Below are 15,000 nucleotides of genomic sequence, written 5' to 3'. Positions count from 1 at the left end.
CTATTCCAGTGGGTTGTAGGTTCGCTGTTTTCTCTTTCTATCTTTATCTTCAAGGTTGGAAACTCTGATGAAGCAGTCAGAAACACAAGCTGCTGTAAATTCTTCCAAAAAGCTCAAATCGACCCGAAATTCCACTGAGACCAAGTATGTTCAATCTTTGTATCAGACAAACTTTCACGGAAAGGAATTGAAAATCGCCAAAGTGGGCTGATTTTGCCCTTAGCAACATGCTTGGTTCGGAAGTTCTGTGCATGAACCGTTGAAAAACACCTTACCGACCGGGCCCAAGGTTCAAATTTGTTACTCACAGGGTGGGCGACGAGGCTTTAGTCTCATGGACACGTATAACATGAGGCCCTTCTCAGGAAAGTACTGAGCTGTCATGCAGATATGGACGAAGCTCAGGCAAATGCTGATGCATTATAAAGATGTTTAGCAAACAAAACATAAACATTCAGTTTGTTTTACAGTGTACCTGTCACTGACATTGTTGCCCACCTGGTGTGTAACAAACACCTTACCGACCCGGTCGGTAAGGTGTTTTTCAACGGTTCATGCACAGAACTTCCGAACCAAGCATGTTGCTAAGGGCAAAATCAGCCCACTTTGGCGATTTTCAATTCCTTTCCATGAAAGTTTGTCTGATACAAAGATTGAATATCATACTTGGTCTCAGAGTGAATTTACGGCTGATTTCCTCGATGGATATGCGAGGCCGCCCGCCAGCAAGTAACCAACCTTGGGGAATTAAACATATGAGAGTGAAACGGTAGAACTAAAACTCCATAGAATCACGCTGAAACGGCCAGAAATACTAAGAACATATCATAATGTCACGCAACAGGAAACTTGGATAAAGATTTATTTCTAGGTCGTCTTCAATCTCCTGTAGATAAAAATTCAGAAGACCTAGCGATTTCGATTTTAGAATTTGATGACAACTTTGTGATTGTCGAGAGAAGGGAAGTGTACTATGTGTGATGAACTTTAAACCTTGCTTTTAACCCTTGTGGATTGTATCGATCAGCTCCAACTTGACACTGAAATTATTGGTTATACTTGAAATTGATTGTTCACTGTCAGGGATGAATGTCTTGTGGATTGTATCGATCAGCTCCAACTGGACACTGAAATTATTGGCTCCAAATGTTACACAGGCATCCCACGAAATAACTTGCAGATTAAAGTTTGTCCTCATGAGAAATCTTGACCTTGTAACCTCATGACTTGCTCTTTTTTTCTTTTCCTCAGAGTAAGACCTTTACTTTGGTTTGTAACCCACATGAAACAATTGCAAGAGCAAGAGCACAGATGTTGCACATCTTGTATGAGCTGGGAAGAGCAGAACATCAGTTTAGGTTTAGATTTAAAGGAGAATATCTCAGAGATGGTTATACTTTTGAGGTAAACCAATAGTTAATCCTGCTGGGGCCCTTTTTGTCAAGAGTCCTAAAAATGCAATCCACTTGTTTTGAAAAACTGGTTTTTTAACATGTTTTCAAAGGAACAAAAAGCAAAATATTAGTGTGAAGTTTCATGGCTTAAAAGCTCTTTGCTTTCTTCATTCCCAGAGGGAATTGTACATAACACCTAAACAGTTATTGGGACTCATTCAAGAAAAAGGCCCTTGGCCCCAGTACTGGATGGGTGGTCATCATAGTGCTATTCAGTTGATAAATCACTTTCCAGCACTTACCTGTTATCTTGAAGGTCAAGCACAATATGTATAATATTATTGTTACAGTTTTGCTAGACTCTCTTAACCCTTCTGCCCCAAAAACTTGTACACGTACATGGTAGTTCTAAGCCATTATGTTGAAATATTAATATTTATATCCAATTTAGTCAAGGAGCAGTTGTCAATCCTCTTAGGTCAGCGGCAATGCTATGTACACACATGCGCTCCAGCACCGATTGTGCTCTTGAAATCAGTGTGGGTGGCCTGTCGATTTCTGGTTTAGCATTGTTACACAGTATATTTTTAGCAGTTTGTTTGAGGGCTTGCATTGTGGGTTTAGTTTACTACCATTCCTCATCCTCCAACTTCCTCTCTCTTCCAGTTGATTTCATCAGTGTCACATGTGCCTACACCCTTCAACATTAGTGGTCTTTACTGGGTTTTCAGGATTTGCCAGCCACGAGAGTGCTCTCTGAATAGGAATGGCTGGTAACAGTTTAGACTTCTGGATATTTCAGGCACCCAACCACCACTTTGCAACACAATTGTTAATTTTTTTTTTATGTTGCCTTTTAGGATTACAGGATTTTGGATAATTCTGTGATCAAAATGGTTCCAATGAGCAAAAGGAAAAGAGCAGTAAGTTGTGATTCTTTTTAATTAATAATAGATCATGAACAGATAATTTTTATGGTAATTGTAATGGTAATAGGACTGAGTGGAGTCCAATTCGGTGAGTAATCGTACAGGTGATTAGAGCGAGTTTCAATTGAGTGTCGTAAAACCAAAACCAAAGTAATTACTTTGGCCAATCAAAAAGGACTGAGACAATCCCGCAAACCAATCAAAACTCGAAGTAATTACACGTAGCCGACACAAAGCGCGGGAAAATGTGCACGCGTGAGCCACGATTGGTTTTGGTGTCACTTATGATTGGTTGAAAAAATGGCGCGAGAACTTTGAACCAATCACTGAGTGAAGTAATCATAAACCAAAGTAATTATCTAATTACTTTCGACACTCAATTGAAAACCGCTCTAACAAAATCGGATGACCGTATATCAGGAGTCAAAGTTGTTTAATCACGGGCATGATTACAGACCAATTAATCAGAACCATTTCCGAGAAAACAAATGCATTCCTTTTTCACGGTCTACAGCTGTAATGTTGCAAATTCGTCCATTTTGGAAAATCCCAGGGCTGTTTGGTAGGGTTATTATGATAAATTCTTTGATTGGTGGATTAAGCTGAGTGCACTTAATATGATTGGTAGATGAAAGTGTTGTAATAGCACAGAGTTGAAGCTCGGAATAGTAGTGTGATTTGTTTTGGGGGCAATATCCAAGGTTGATTTGCAAGTGTTGGGGCTGAGGGTGACAAGTCACTCATTAAGACCTTTATACATGATGTGTTGCATGAATTTTTCTAAACATTCATTTGAAAAGCTGCAAAAACTTTTTTTTAAAGAGAGTCCTTTTTATCAACTGAATTATTAACCCCATTTACAGTCTTATAATGCAGTGTTTGGTAATGAAGGACACAGTCAAGATGGAGGAGCCTCTGAAGTTCATGATTTTAGTTCAAAGGCCCAACTTTTAGGACAAGAAGAGTTAGATGATGTGCAAAAGGCATTGAGGAAAGAGGTCACCATATTTGAACGTCGAGAAAATTTGCTTAGTTCTTTTAAGGTAAATTACTGAGTAGTGCTTGTACGAGCTGGTAACATCAATAATTATTGGTGCACCCTTTCCAATTATGACAAGTACAAGTGATTGATTGTGTAAGTTATAAGTTGTTGTACATGATATGATTGGTGAAATGCACTGGCTGGTATGATTGTTGCTGAGCTGTCCAAATTGAGAGGTTTCATTGATTGAGAGACTTAAAGCAAGATTGATGTTATGGGGACTTTGCTTTTCTGCTTTTAACTTCTCAACCAACTTAATTTCATGGAAATGTTCTCCCCATTGGCTCAACCTTTTTGCCCCCAACTTTTGCCTTTAACCTTCCACAGTTCAGAACACAATAACAATTATTATTCTGCGCTGTTTATTGCTTAAATTAAGTTGATTCAAAATGAAACAATAAAATGTTGGGATGGGAAACCAGGGCTTTTGGAGGAAAATAATCTCAAACAATAGAGAACAAAAATAGTAACAGAGAACAAAAAAACCTCAACTCGCTTTTTATCTAGAGTTTAGGAATCAACCCAAGGACCCATTAGAGGGAGGCAAAATTAAAGGATTGTTGGTTACCAACAAATGCTTAAATTTGTGGCTCACGGTCACCTTAGTCACCCATAGTTACGATATAGCGAAGATATGGAGGAGGGATGGCGCAGTGGTGAGAGCACTAGCTTCCCACCAATATGGCCCAGGACTTGCCATTAGTTGTGGATTGAGTTCTACCTGGTTCTCTAGTCTATTCTGCTCCAAGAGGTTTTTCTCCAGATATTGTGGTTTGCCACTCTCTTCAAAAATCAACCTATGATTTTGCTGTGATTTCATTTTTTTATTGTCTCTTTAGAATTAGTGCCCCAGTGCTAAATACACTTGCTTATTATTATTATTAATATTAATATTAATATTAATATTAATATTAATATTAATATTAATATTATTATTATTATTATTATTATTTCCATTCCTTGTAGACTCAGGCAGGATGTTCAGCCTGGTGTTTTTATAGTCCTTGGGAGCAGGTTACAAGTCACCACAGGTCCTGCTTCTTACAGGGATAGTACTTTCCTTAGTATCTTTGCTGTCCCAAACAATGCTGTTTTCTGGATAACTTCCAACCTCACCTTCACACCGATTCGCCTCATGTACTCCTTAAAGTTGACTGATACAGCTCCAAGGGCCCCAATAACAACAGGCACTGCAATAACTTTTCGCATTCGCCAGACCTTTGCAATTTCATCTTTCAATAGTTGGTATTTCTCTACTTTCTCAAGTTCCTTATCCTTCACCCTATCATCACCTGGGATAGCAACATCAATTATGACAACCTCTCTCTCCTTCTTATCAACAAAGACAATGTCTGGTCTTCTTGCCCCAATTTTCCGATCACACTGGACTGTGAAATCCCACAGTATCTTGAAGTTCAGACACTTTCCACCACTCCCTCTGGCTTCTGTTCAATTACCAGCTATGAGCTCTTCCCAATCCACATTTACCACAAAGTTGCCAATGGATATACCGTGCCACGTTATCGTGCCTTCCTTTATAATTATTCTGTCTGCGCCAGCTTAGCGCACTCACTCACCACATGGGCTACCGTTTCTCCCTTACCGGTACTTCCGCATATTCTGCACAAAGGGGATTCTTCCGTGTGATCAATGTGAAATCTTGTATAATTTGTTCTCAAAGCTTGCTCCTGGGTGCTTATTATTATTATTATTATTATCGTCCATTGCTATTAAGGAGGCTCAAACACATTCAAGAAACTGTTACTACTACCAGTACATATTTAGAAGGACTCAATCCAAACAACTGTTTCACAGAACTATATGAAATACCAATAATAATTATTGTTTTAAAAGATGCACTTATTCATGTGATTTAATAGGTTACCATGGGAACAAAAGAGCCATCTAAAAGTACCGTACATTTAGTCTTAAAATGCTTATATTTCAAAAAAAGAACTTCACAATTAGGCAATTTAAGGTGGCTCAGAATCTGCTACAGAAAATTTTATATTAGCCTGCTCATCATTTTCCGGCAATAAGAAATCGGGGTCACTGAGTTTGTTTTTGAGATATGAACATTTTAAACACTAAATACAGGGTGGTTTTAGATGGTGTTCCTGTTGCTATGGTGACCAATTAGGTCATAACAATCCATGCCTCTAGTTAAGCTATGAATGGTGTTTGTATTATAATTATGATACCATTACATTGCCATTACATGAAACAATAATCTGTACTACTGTAGAGTCAATCCTTCTAGCAAGACATCCCCTTGAAATTGTTGAAACTGTCCTAATAATTATGCCAACCAAATCATAAATTATCGGCTTTACAGTTCTAAGCAAACAGCTTTTTTGTTCTGATGGTTGAAGAACAAAAATACCGGTAATAATAGTTTTTGTAAAACAGGTACAGTGTCTGTCCTATTGTTGAAGTCTTGATGTTTTGAAAAATATTTTAAATAAAGTTCTCAAACATTTTGCAGAATTGGAAAAACTTACGAAGTTGCATAAAGCAGAATTTTGATGGTCCCGAGTCTCAATGTCACTTGCAGTGTGGGATGATCCTATTCAGCACACACAACTACAAATTATTTGTCACAGGTTCTCAGAATATGTTCTGGATTTGTTCTCATACAGGTTCTGTTATGGATCCATTTTCTGACTACAGTTCTAGCATTTACCACCATTTACTGGTTCTCTGCGTTTTGGACAGGTACTGTAACTTAAAAGCACTACTGGTAATTGCAGTTTCAGTTGAGCCTCCCCTCACAGACACATTTTGAGAATGAAAAGTTTCTTCCTTCGTTGAGAGCTGATTAGACCCTCTATTTACACATAAAAAAGAATGTTATAAAATATTATTATAATATTGTTTCAATGAATTGATAACTTGACGTTACTTAAGTTGAATATAAATTTTGTAAAAGCAGTGATGTCTTGTTCTCAGCCAAATAAGTTTTTTCTTCTTGGTTTTGCTTGATTGCAGGTGCCTTGATGCTGTTTGGCTTTGTGTATGGTCCAAATTATACCAGGCTTGGAGGTTTTGTCGGGAAATATGGAATGAAGTAAGTTTGCCCTGCTTTGGCAATGAATCATTACTGCCCCCATTGACAAGTAAAATCATCTGGCGTTAGACATTAAAATCTATTAAATCCCACTCCTAGGAGTCAATGGGTTGATACACCATTTTAGAGTTTTGTGCTTAGTTAACATGCTTTTGAATAAAAGCGAGGCTGGAGTTGACCTTGCTTTGATACAGCATGTGTAAATCATGTTGTAATTCTAAAACGTTTCTGTTTACACAAGAAAAGAAGTTAGATTTGCATCAAAGCAAGGTCAACTCCAGCCTTGCTTTTATTCAAAGGTCTGGTAACTGAGGAGTGTCAGGACAATACATGTGCAAGCCAGCAAGCCATGTGAGTCAACATGCAAGTAACACAGTTATTGAAAGCTAACTGTTTTAAAATGGGTGCTTAGACTTAAATACTGTTTATCAGTGCTATTTGAAATGGGTGCTTAGACTTAAATGTGAGACTTGCATGGCTTGCATGACTCACTGGATCACAGATTTCCCAGCCCCGTAACTGAGCACAGAAGTGTAAAATGCTCTAATTAGAACTCTGTTTTAACCCATTGACTTCTAAACTACTTCCCATTGGCGGGTAAAATCATTTGGCATTGTTAGAGTAAAATCTATTTTAGTCTCACTCCCAGAAGTCAACGGGTCAAAAAAATTTTAAAAACCGAGTGGCTTAAGCAAAGAAAACCAAGAAACTACTTTGTCTAGTTTAAGTTCTTTTTTGCTGTGTTATTTTGTTAAGTCTGCCAAAGTTTTTCCATTTTTCATTGTTTTGTAATTTGCAAGGACTTGAAAAAATAGGTTCCAGACAGGTGTAATGTATGCTGCTTCCCACAGATTATATATGTCCCCAGAAATTCAAGTAATTTGATTCACATGGATTTCAATGAGTGTTTCAAAGTGTTCCCTTTCTCTTTTCCCCAACTTCAACATCACTTACGTCTTGGAATACAGACAATTAAAGTCGCAAGGTGCATGCCCTACCCAGACCTAAAAATAACACTAACCTTTATTATAATATCACCCTAACCTCATTGTCAGAGGTAAATGTAGGATTCAGTTTGGTGTTGCATTTTATTATTTGCATTGTTTTTGTACATACTAAATAGCTTCCCAAGAGGGGTCTTATTAATTAAGAAGATAATAAAACTCACTTTTAAGCACTGGATTTGCTTGCCATGATTTGTAGAAATAAGCATGTTTTCAAGTGCACAGCAGACAACAGAAATCTAACTTGTTTAAAAATGTTTATTTCTGCACAAAACAAAGCCAAATGACTGCGCATAATGTGATGTTGAATTGCAAGATTTAATGAAAGAAATCTTCTTTTTTTTATTCAGCAAGAATACCTTTGTGACTGCCTTTTCTGTTGGAGGAATCATGAATTTAATAGCTTCTCTTTTGATGGGAATTTATGTCTTGCTGGAGCTGTTTGTGAGTAAAGGGAATTACATTTTATTATTCATTGTGCTCCATTATCTATTAGGTGAATGAATAATCAGTTACCTTAATCCATAAATTTTGTTAAAGACATATACCCTCAAGTGCAAGAATTTAGTTGAGTCACCATTAGATTTTAGAGCCATGTACATTGTTCACTTTAAACTTGTAGACCTTAAAGGGGCTAGGTCACACAAGTTTAGGCAATTTCAGCACTGATCGAATGGTCATAGAATTAACTAAAATATCAAAATAACTGTTCAAAACTATAGAAAAACTCTAACAAAACACAGGGAAGCCAAGAAGGGACATGGATGGACAAAACTGGAGAGGATTGAAGTGGATTGAATTTGGGTAAATTTGAAAAACATCAGCCCACCTTTTTTCAAATTTATATCAATCTATATCAAAATGTCATTTACAAAGCTGGAAAATCATTCTCAGTTGTTATGTGGCGGTGATTTTGCAAATGAAGGACTCTTGCTCTGCCAATTTGACGTTTAGAGCTCATAATTAACAAAATGAAACAAAATTACCTAAAATAGCGTGACCTAGCCCCTTTAAGGCATCTGCAAACGAGGAAACGTTGCAGAAACACTGTCTCCTGAAGTGTTTCCTTGGCGCACGAACAAGGAAACATTTGCTGAGGAAGCAAAATGAACTTCTCAATTAAAAGCTTTACCTTATTGCTATTGTGGCTTGCTTTCTTCCTGTGTGGTTTTTTCCAGATTCAATGCGATATGAGCCATTTTCAATTCCTGGGTTGCACACTCCATTCTGGGGAACCCACGAAATTAAGGCAATTATTCCAAGATAAAATGTTCTCGCAGTTACAATTCCACATCAGAATCAATGAAGATTGAACTTTTGTTTCAACCCACCAACAAGGCAATAGCATCCGAAAGAAAAAACCTTCCTAAAGATGGTAGGATGAGCCAAGTTGAACACATTGACCTTTGGATTCAACCAATTAACAAACTTAGCCCTATAGGGGTGCCAGACCATTGTTTTTCAACAAAACATTTTTTTATTGCCCTGGGTCCAGACATCACTGTATTGTCTTAATTATGGTCTCGCCTCCTTCTTGTTGACAAACTTCAAAAACACATGGAAAAGGGTTAAAAGATGGCTTTGTGTACAGATGCTAATAATAAAATTTCACTGGCTTCAGTAAGTCCATACACAAAATGTTCGTAGTTGCACAATATCTTACAAGAACAAATTATATTTCTTGAAGGCTTGATAAAAAATATTTAATACAGTTACAATGATTGTGAACAGCATATAGTCTCTCTTTGCATATAAAATTAAGGTCCTATTAACCCATTGACTCCTGGGGGTTCCCCATTGACAAGTAAAATTGTCTGGCATTAGACAGAGTAAAATACTATTTTAAGTATGACCAGTTTAGGCTGGTTCAGGGGTGGAAGGGTTAATTAAAGCGATAAAGCTGCATGAAGGTGCAAACTTACCATGACTTCTATCTAAGAATTAAGTTTTTTTTTCTCAGTTTGTAATAGTGCTAGGCCTCTTGTCTTTTAACCCTTTCACCCCCGTGGGGTTCCCCATTGACAAGTAAAATCGTCTGGCGTTAGACAGAGTAAAATCTATAAGTGGCACTCTTGGGAGTGAAAGGGTTAAAGCCATCTTTCAAACTATTTTTTTTACATGTGTTTTGAAGTTTGTCAATAGGAAGGAGGCATGACTGTAATTGACACATGCCAGTCATGTCAGGACCCAGGGAGATTAAAAAATGTGTCGTTGACAAACAACAGTAATTGAGAATTGCTTCGTATAATTATTTTCTTCTCAAGCCTTTCGTCGAAAATCCAATACAATTCCTTATATTTTTGTCGCCAATGTTGGCTTTCCCTCACACTGAGCTTGGAAGGCCTGTGGAATGACAGAATCGGGCACTTCTCCACAAAAACTATGTACTTATTGACTGAGTTGGTGGGCCGGACAGGAAGATATTTGGCACGAGGTCATGGTGTACAGACTGAGCACAGCAAGGTCCGACTGTTCCAAGACCGAGGGCCAAATATTTTCCTGTCTGGCCTGACCTAAACTCCATCAATAAGCATTTTATCATATGGGCTCTTTACATTCATGAGCACTCAGAATTTGAAGTTTGGACAAAATAAGTAACAAATTTACACAGACTATTTATCTAATATGTTGTTTGCATTTGCTTTTCTGGCTGTAAATAACTTGGATGTTTAAAAGCAACGAAATCCTCTAAAGTTGTGTTCCTAGCAGGGCCCTACGGCTTTTTCTGGCCCTGCTCTCGCTAATGCGTATGGCCCTCATACGGGGATTTTTCCAATAGTTTTACAATGAAAGTGCACACGGGTCCGTACGCCACTAAGGGCCATATGATAAATACATCTTATTCGATGGTTTAACATATAATTTATAATATGCTAGTATTATATGTTAAACCATCAAATAAGATATTTATTATTCCACTACAAAAAGGTGTTATTTTTTATTCAATTTTATCTGGTAAGAGTGTTTCTGAAAAAAAGGCATCATCTGTCCTTCCGGGCACTAGTTCACAGTGAACGATGCAAACAGCACAGAAAGCCAGCCAAATGTCCTTTATTTGATTGTATAAATGAAATGATGAGAGACAAGCGATGACAAGCTAAATTCTCTGGCTTTGTGTCACAAACTGAAAACAATGCAATACTGCCAATCCGTCCGTATTTGCTCTGTTCTAAACCGGTCAACCCGGGACACTACAGTGTATTACCGTCTCATATTTTGCGTGTTAGACTCTTGACCAAATATGGTAAAATGGCATGATAGTGGAATAATAATATCAGTTATTTATCCAATTTGATTTGATTTCATCTCTGAGTGTATTTGAACTTCTTGTGTGCCCACTTATGTTGCAGACTAAATTTAACCGATTGACTCCCAGGGGTTCCCCATAAAAAAGTCTGGCGGGTTTAGGCCGGTTTGGACATCAAAGGGTTAACTGGTTACAAGTTTTTTTTTCGTGAAATTCCTTTTCCCTACAGGCTTATGAATGTGACCACGAAGAAGCAACCTGTTTGCGCCAGAAGGAATTAATGTATTGGTCAAGTAAGTGACTCATTGTAATACTGAATGATTTCAAGGCCATGTAAAAGTACCCTAAGATTGTGAATGGCTTAGAACAGTGGTTGCCATCTAATGTTTTACATTGTTAAAAAGCAGTGTCATGTTTTCTGGGGTGAGCGAAACAAGAGCCTTGGTCATTATTTATTCCTTGGTTAATGAAAATGCAGCAAGTTTTTGTTGTGTTGAGAGTGACTGCCTCCTACTAATCCACGTAGCAAATAATAATAATAATAATATTGTTTTTTTCATGCTCTCTTTCAGTTTATTTCTAAAACTAATCAGAACATTATTTTTTGAAACTGCGCATTTAGGCAAGTGCTTTTCATGGGTATTGCAAGTCTTTTCGCCAAATATCTCTCCCCCAGATCACCTCTTTTATTACAAGTCATTTATTTCAAAATTTGGAAGTGATGTCCAATCTCATGTCTTCCTTGAGGTTCAATGATGATTGCTATCTTATAAATTAATAGTTCGTAATGCTAGGCATTCTGTTGTTTCTTGCAGTTGTCTTATATTGTGGCCAAGCTGTTGTCCTAGTCGGAAGTGTAGTGATCTGTGTCATTTTATTTTATAATTTCAAAACTGAGGTAAGGGCTGGCATGCAGTAATTACAGTGTAATTCAACCTAATTGCCATAAGGAACTCCCTCAGAGGTATTTTTGGTTTTATATGATGTCACGGTGACCATGTTAGAGTCCACCCTAAGCAAGAAAATTTTGTCCCAAACTAGTCCTCTGGAAGTCATGCTTCTTTGTATGCAAATGTTTTCTGTTCTTTTGGGTAAAAAAATGGGTAGTTAATGAATGTTTTCCTGCTTCATCAGGTTGGTGACTTGATCGAGACATACTTGGTACAGATCAGAGACATCGACAAGGTGATGAAAAGTGCCAAGACGGGAAGCGTCAAGGAGAGGAGAAATGCTGCATTTGAACTGGCCAGCTTAGCAGCCACTGGCGATGATACAAAATTCAGGATTGTACAGGAAGGAGGGTACGCTATTATAGGACCTGCTATTATAGGGCCCATTTACCACTGCGATTTTCCTCATGATTCAAACAATTTGTACAGTAACTGGCTTTTTCCATGTCATTCCAAGGTTAGGCTAATTAATTTAATTTCTTTTAAAATATATATTTTATATGACTGGTTATGCATGGTGCAAGGAAACTTATGAGTCATTTTGATTGAGGTTTTAACACATTTTGCATATTACTATGAATAATCAGTTAACTCTAACAATATTACAACATACCCGTAAATTCGATTCTAGCAGACTGTTTTTTAATGTTTTACTGTAGGGTAGAAGCTTTGATGAATTTGTGTTTGTCACAGGATCAGGTAGTCATATAAATTACATTTATTTAGTACAATGACGTACTGCTGGGTTTTGATGCAGGTTATAAACAACACTCTGGTTACAGTCTGTGTGTAACCATTTAGCCACTATCATCATCATGATTCTCCTAACTTTCCTTAAGTGTACTTGGTTGTCTTAAGTAAAAAAAACTGTTTCTTTCAAAGTTTTCTTTTTGAAGGCTCTTAACCCATTGGCTCCTGAGGGTTCCCTATTGACGAGTAAAATCATTTGGTGTTAGAGTAAAATACTAAGTATAAGGGTTAATGGTTGGAAAAAATATTTTGTACCTGTAATTTATTGACCTATGACTGAGTCAGGAAATAGAATGCATTTCAAACTATTTTGACATCACAAACTGATTTACATTGGGATAGTACTTAGAAAAGGCAATGTAAAGTAGTTTTAACAACAATCTGTTATCCCATCCCAGTGCTGGAAATAATTTTTCTTTATTCAAAGGACATATGTCCTTTCAAATCTTCCTTTTGGTCAGACATTTGACAAATTGGACCTGACATAATTTATTGACTGACAACACCTTGAAGAAGAGAACTCAAGATGCGCTGGTGAGATGTTCGGTCATGGTGCCGGTCATAATGTGAAATTGGCCGGACATTTTCAAAATTTGGTCGGACAATGTCCGATGACCGACTTTTATTTCCAGCACTGCCATCCCATCCCATTCCATTCCTGGCATTTCATGGTAACCTATTTCTATTCTTTGCTTGTTCATGATTCCCATGTTTTCCCATCTTTTAAAGCATACATCTAGGAAAAATTTGCTTACAGGGAATTGTAACAGAAGAGTTAGTGCTTCAAAATTTTACTGGGTGGGTACCTTGAAGTTGAAAGCTCTGTTGCACATTGTCTCTCTCAATGATGACGTTCAAGTGGGAGCCAGCGACATACTCTGGAGGGGGAGGGGTAACCAACCAAGAGATTAGTACTCCATCTGATGGGTGGCAACACTGACACTGACTTTATGGTACAGCCCTAAGAGTCTTCAACTTGTGAGCCACTGTAGTCCTTCTTGACCCTGGAGTTAAATTTAGTTTTGTTGTTATTTAATATTGTCTTGTCAATTCTTTGTCAGGCCACTCAAGAGTATGCCATAGAAGCTATATCAGAACTTCTAACTGTTCCAGATATTCAGGTATAAACCCAAACGTCCTGACAGGTCCATAGACCCTGCCTCAAACATCTTTAGTTGCTCACTTTGTTTGTTTGACCTTTCTGTGGCAATTTGATAAGCAAAATTAGCATTTAAGACAATGCATATTACTAAAAAAACATTGTTTTAAGTTCAAAGTATGTTAACTTTTAATTTCATTCTATTGGTCAATCATCTGTTTTCAACTTGTAGTAGTGTTTAAATTGCATTTTTCCTTGAAATAGCCATAAACTTTACAATTATTACTAACCCTAAGTATACTACAAATAATTATTGCAGAAATTTGTTGGTGCTAAAAAATTCAATGAATGAGTTCTGCAAGGAAAAGTTGTAACTGCCCTTTAGAGCTTTAAATATCAGCAAAAACGTTAGTGTTTATTTATCTCACTGTAGTTGATGAGTCGCGTGCTTTGTTGTGATGATTCTTTTAATGAAGAATTTTTCTAAAAGGGCCGTAATTGTTTTTATTTTCCTGTTTATTTTTCTAAGATTCGTTTGTGTTTAATAATCTACTGTATCTGTAGCTTACTTTCACAAGTGCTGGGATTCATAATGATAGTTTTTCTGAGAAATAATTCACTCGGGCTATATTTTTCCTTAAGAAGAGCATTACAGACTAAGAAAATGGCAAGATGCCTTTTATGTCTCTTTTGTGATATGGCTGGAATATGACCAGTCAGGACAGGAGAACAGTAACTAAGAGAGTAAATTTTCTTATCAGGATCAGTTTGTGGAGATGGGTGGAGTTCGCACCATGTGTGCGCTGTTACACTCCAAAGAAAATCGTGTGGTAAATGAGGCTGTGACAGCACTGTCGTACATAGTCTCTGACAGTGAAGAAAATAGACATGTTGTCGTTGGAGAAAATGGGTGAGAGAATATATTTATGGACTGTTTATTTCTAATAGCCTATCTTAAGTGCTCTTTCAAATTGTCCAAAACACTTGACTATTCTCCACACCAAGTCCCCCAAATGGAGTCAAGGGAAATTCCAGTAGGGAGGGGATTTCAGGCTTGAGAACCTAAGTAAGTAAAAGAAAGAAAATATGGAAAAATCCTCAAGTGGGGTGAGTGCCTCATTCTTTGAGGTGGGTGGGGTGGAAGGTTAAGGCTTACTATTTACTTTCATACATTTACTTTAATGTAAAACAAACTGAAAGGAAGTCATGGGCAGAAATACAGGGTAGGTCAATCTCTTCTTTTTTTGAATATCCCCTTAACGAGGGTTCTTCGGTCTTTGCGTTGTATTAAAATTTTTATACCTAAAATTATGTTCGTTAATTTTTAGTCTGGAAGACCTCTGTTATGTTGCTGAACGAGGTAAGCTGTGTTTAGTAGTGGTATTACTTAAAAATTAAAAACCATTTTCAAGGGAAATAAAGCAGTGATGTAATTACTATTTAATCATAAATTTTGAGAATAGAACTTTTAAATGCAGTGCTACTTACATACTTAACTGACCACTCTCCATAGGGGTT

General features: G+C 37.2%; 1 protein-coding gene across 1 annotated transcript in view; it reads left to right on the top strand.

The window, feature by feature from the left end:
- Positions 1–15,000, top strand: part of LOC138052181 (uncharacterized) — a 22,226-nt gene that overhangs the window by 1,055 nt on the left and 6,171 nt on the right. Inside the window, exons 2-14 of the mRNA XM_068898560.1 lie at positions 1,252–1,404; positions 2,255–2,317; positions 3,187–3,366; positions 6,005–6,080; positions 6,354–6,432; positions 7,787–7,880; positions 10,913–10,976; positions 11,499–11,581; positions 11,818–11,984; positions 12,293–12,332; positions 13,445–13,504; positions 14,244–14,392; positions 14,811–14,842. Coding sequence (XP_068754661.1) covers positions 1,252–1,404; positions 2,255–2,317; positions 3,187–3,366; positions 6,005–6,080; positions 6,354–6,432; positions 7,787–7,880; positions 10,913–10,976; positions 11,499–11,581; positions 11,818–11,984; positions 12,293–12,332; positions 13,445–13,504; positions 14,244–14,392; positions 14,811–14,842 — 1,240 coding nt within the window. The remainder of the gene's footprint in view (positions 1–1,251; positions 1,405–2,254; positions 2,318–3,186; positions 3,367–6,004; positions 6,081–6,353; positions 6,433–7,786; positions 7,881–10,912; positions 10,977–11,498; positions 11,582–11,817; positions 11,985–12,292; positions 12,333–13,444; positions 13,505–14,243; positions 14,393–14,810; positions 14,843–15,000) is intronic.

Source organism: Montipora capricornis, chromosome 6 (genome assembly GCF_036669925.1).
Source record: "Montipora capricornis isolate CH-2021 chromosome 6, ASM3666992v2, whole genome shotgun sequence".
Taxonomy (NCBI): Eukaryota; Metazoa; Cnidaria; class Anthozoa; order Scleractinia; family Acroporidae; genus Montipora; species Montipora capricornis.
This window is presented reverse-complemented; position numbering and strand designations above follow the sequence as displayed.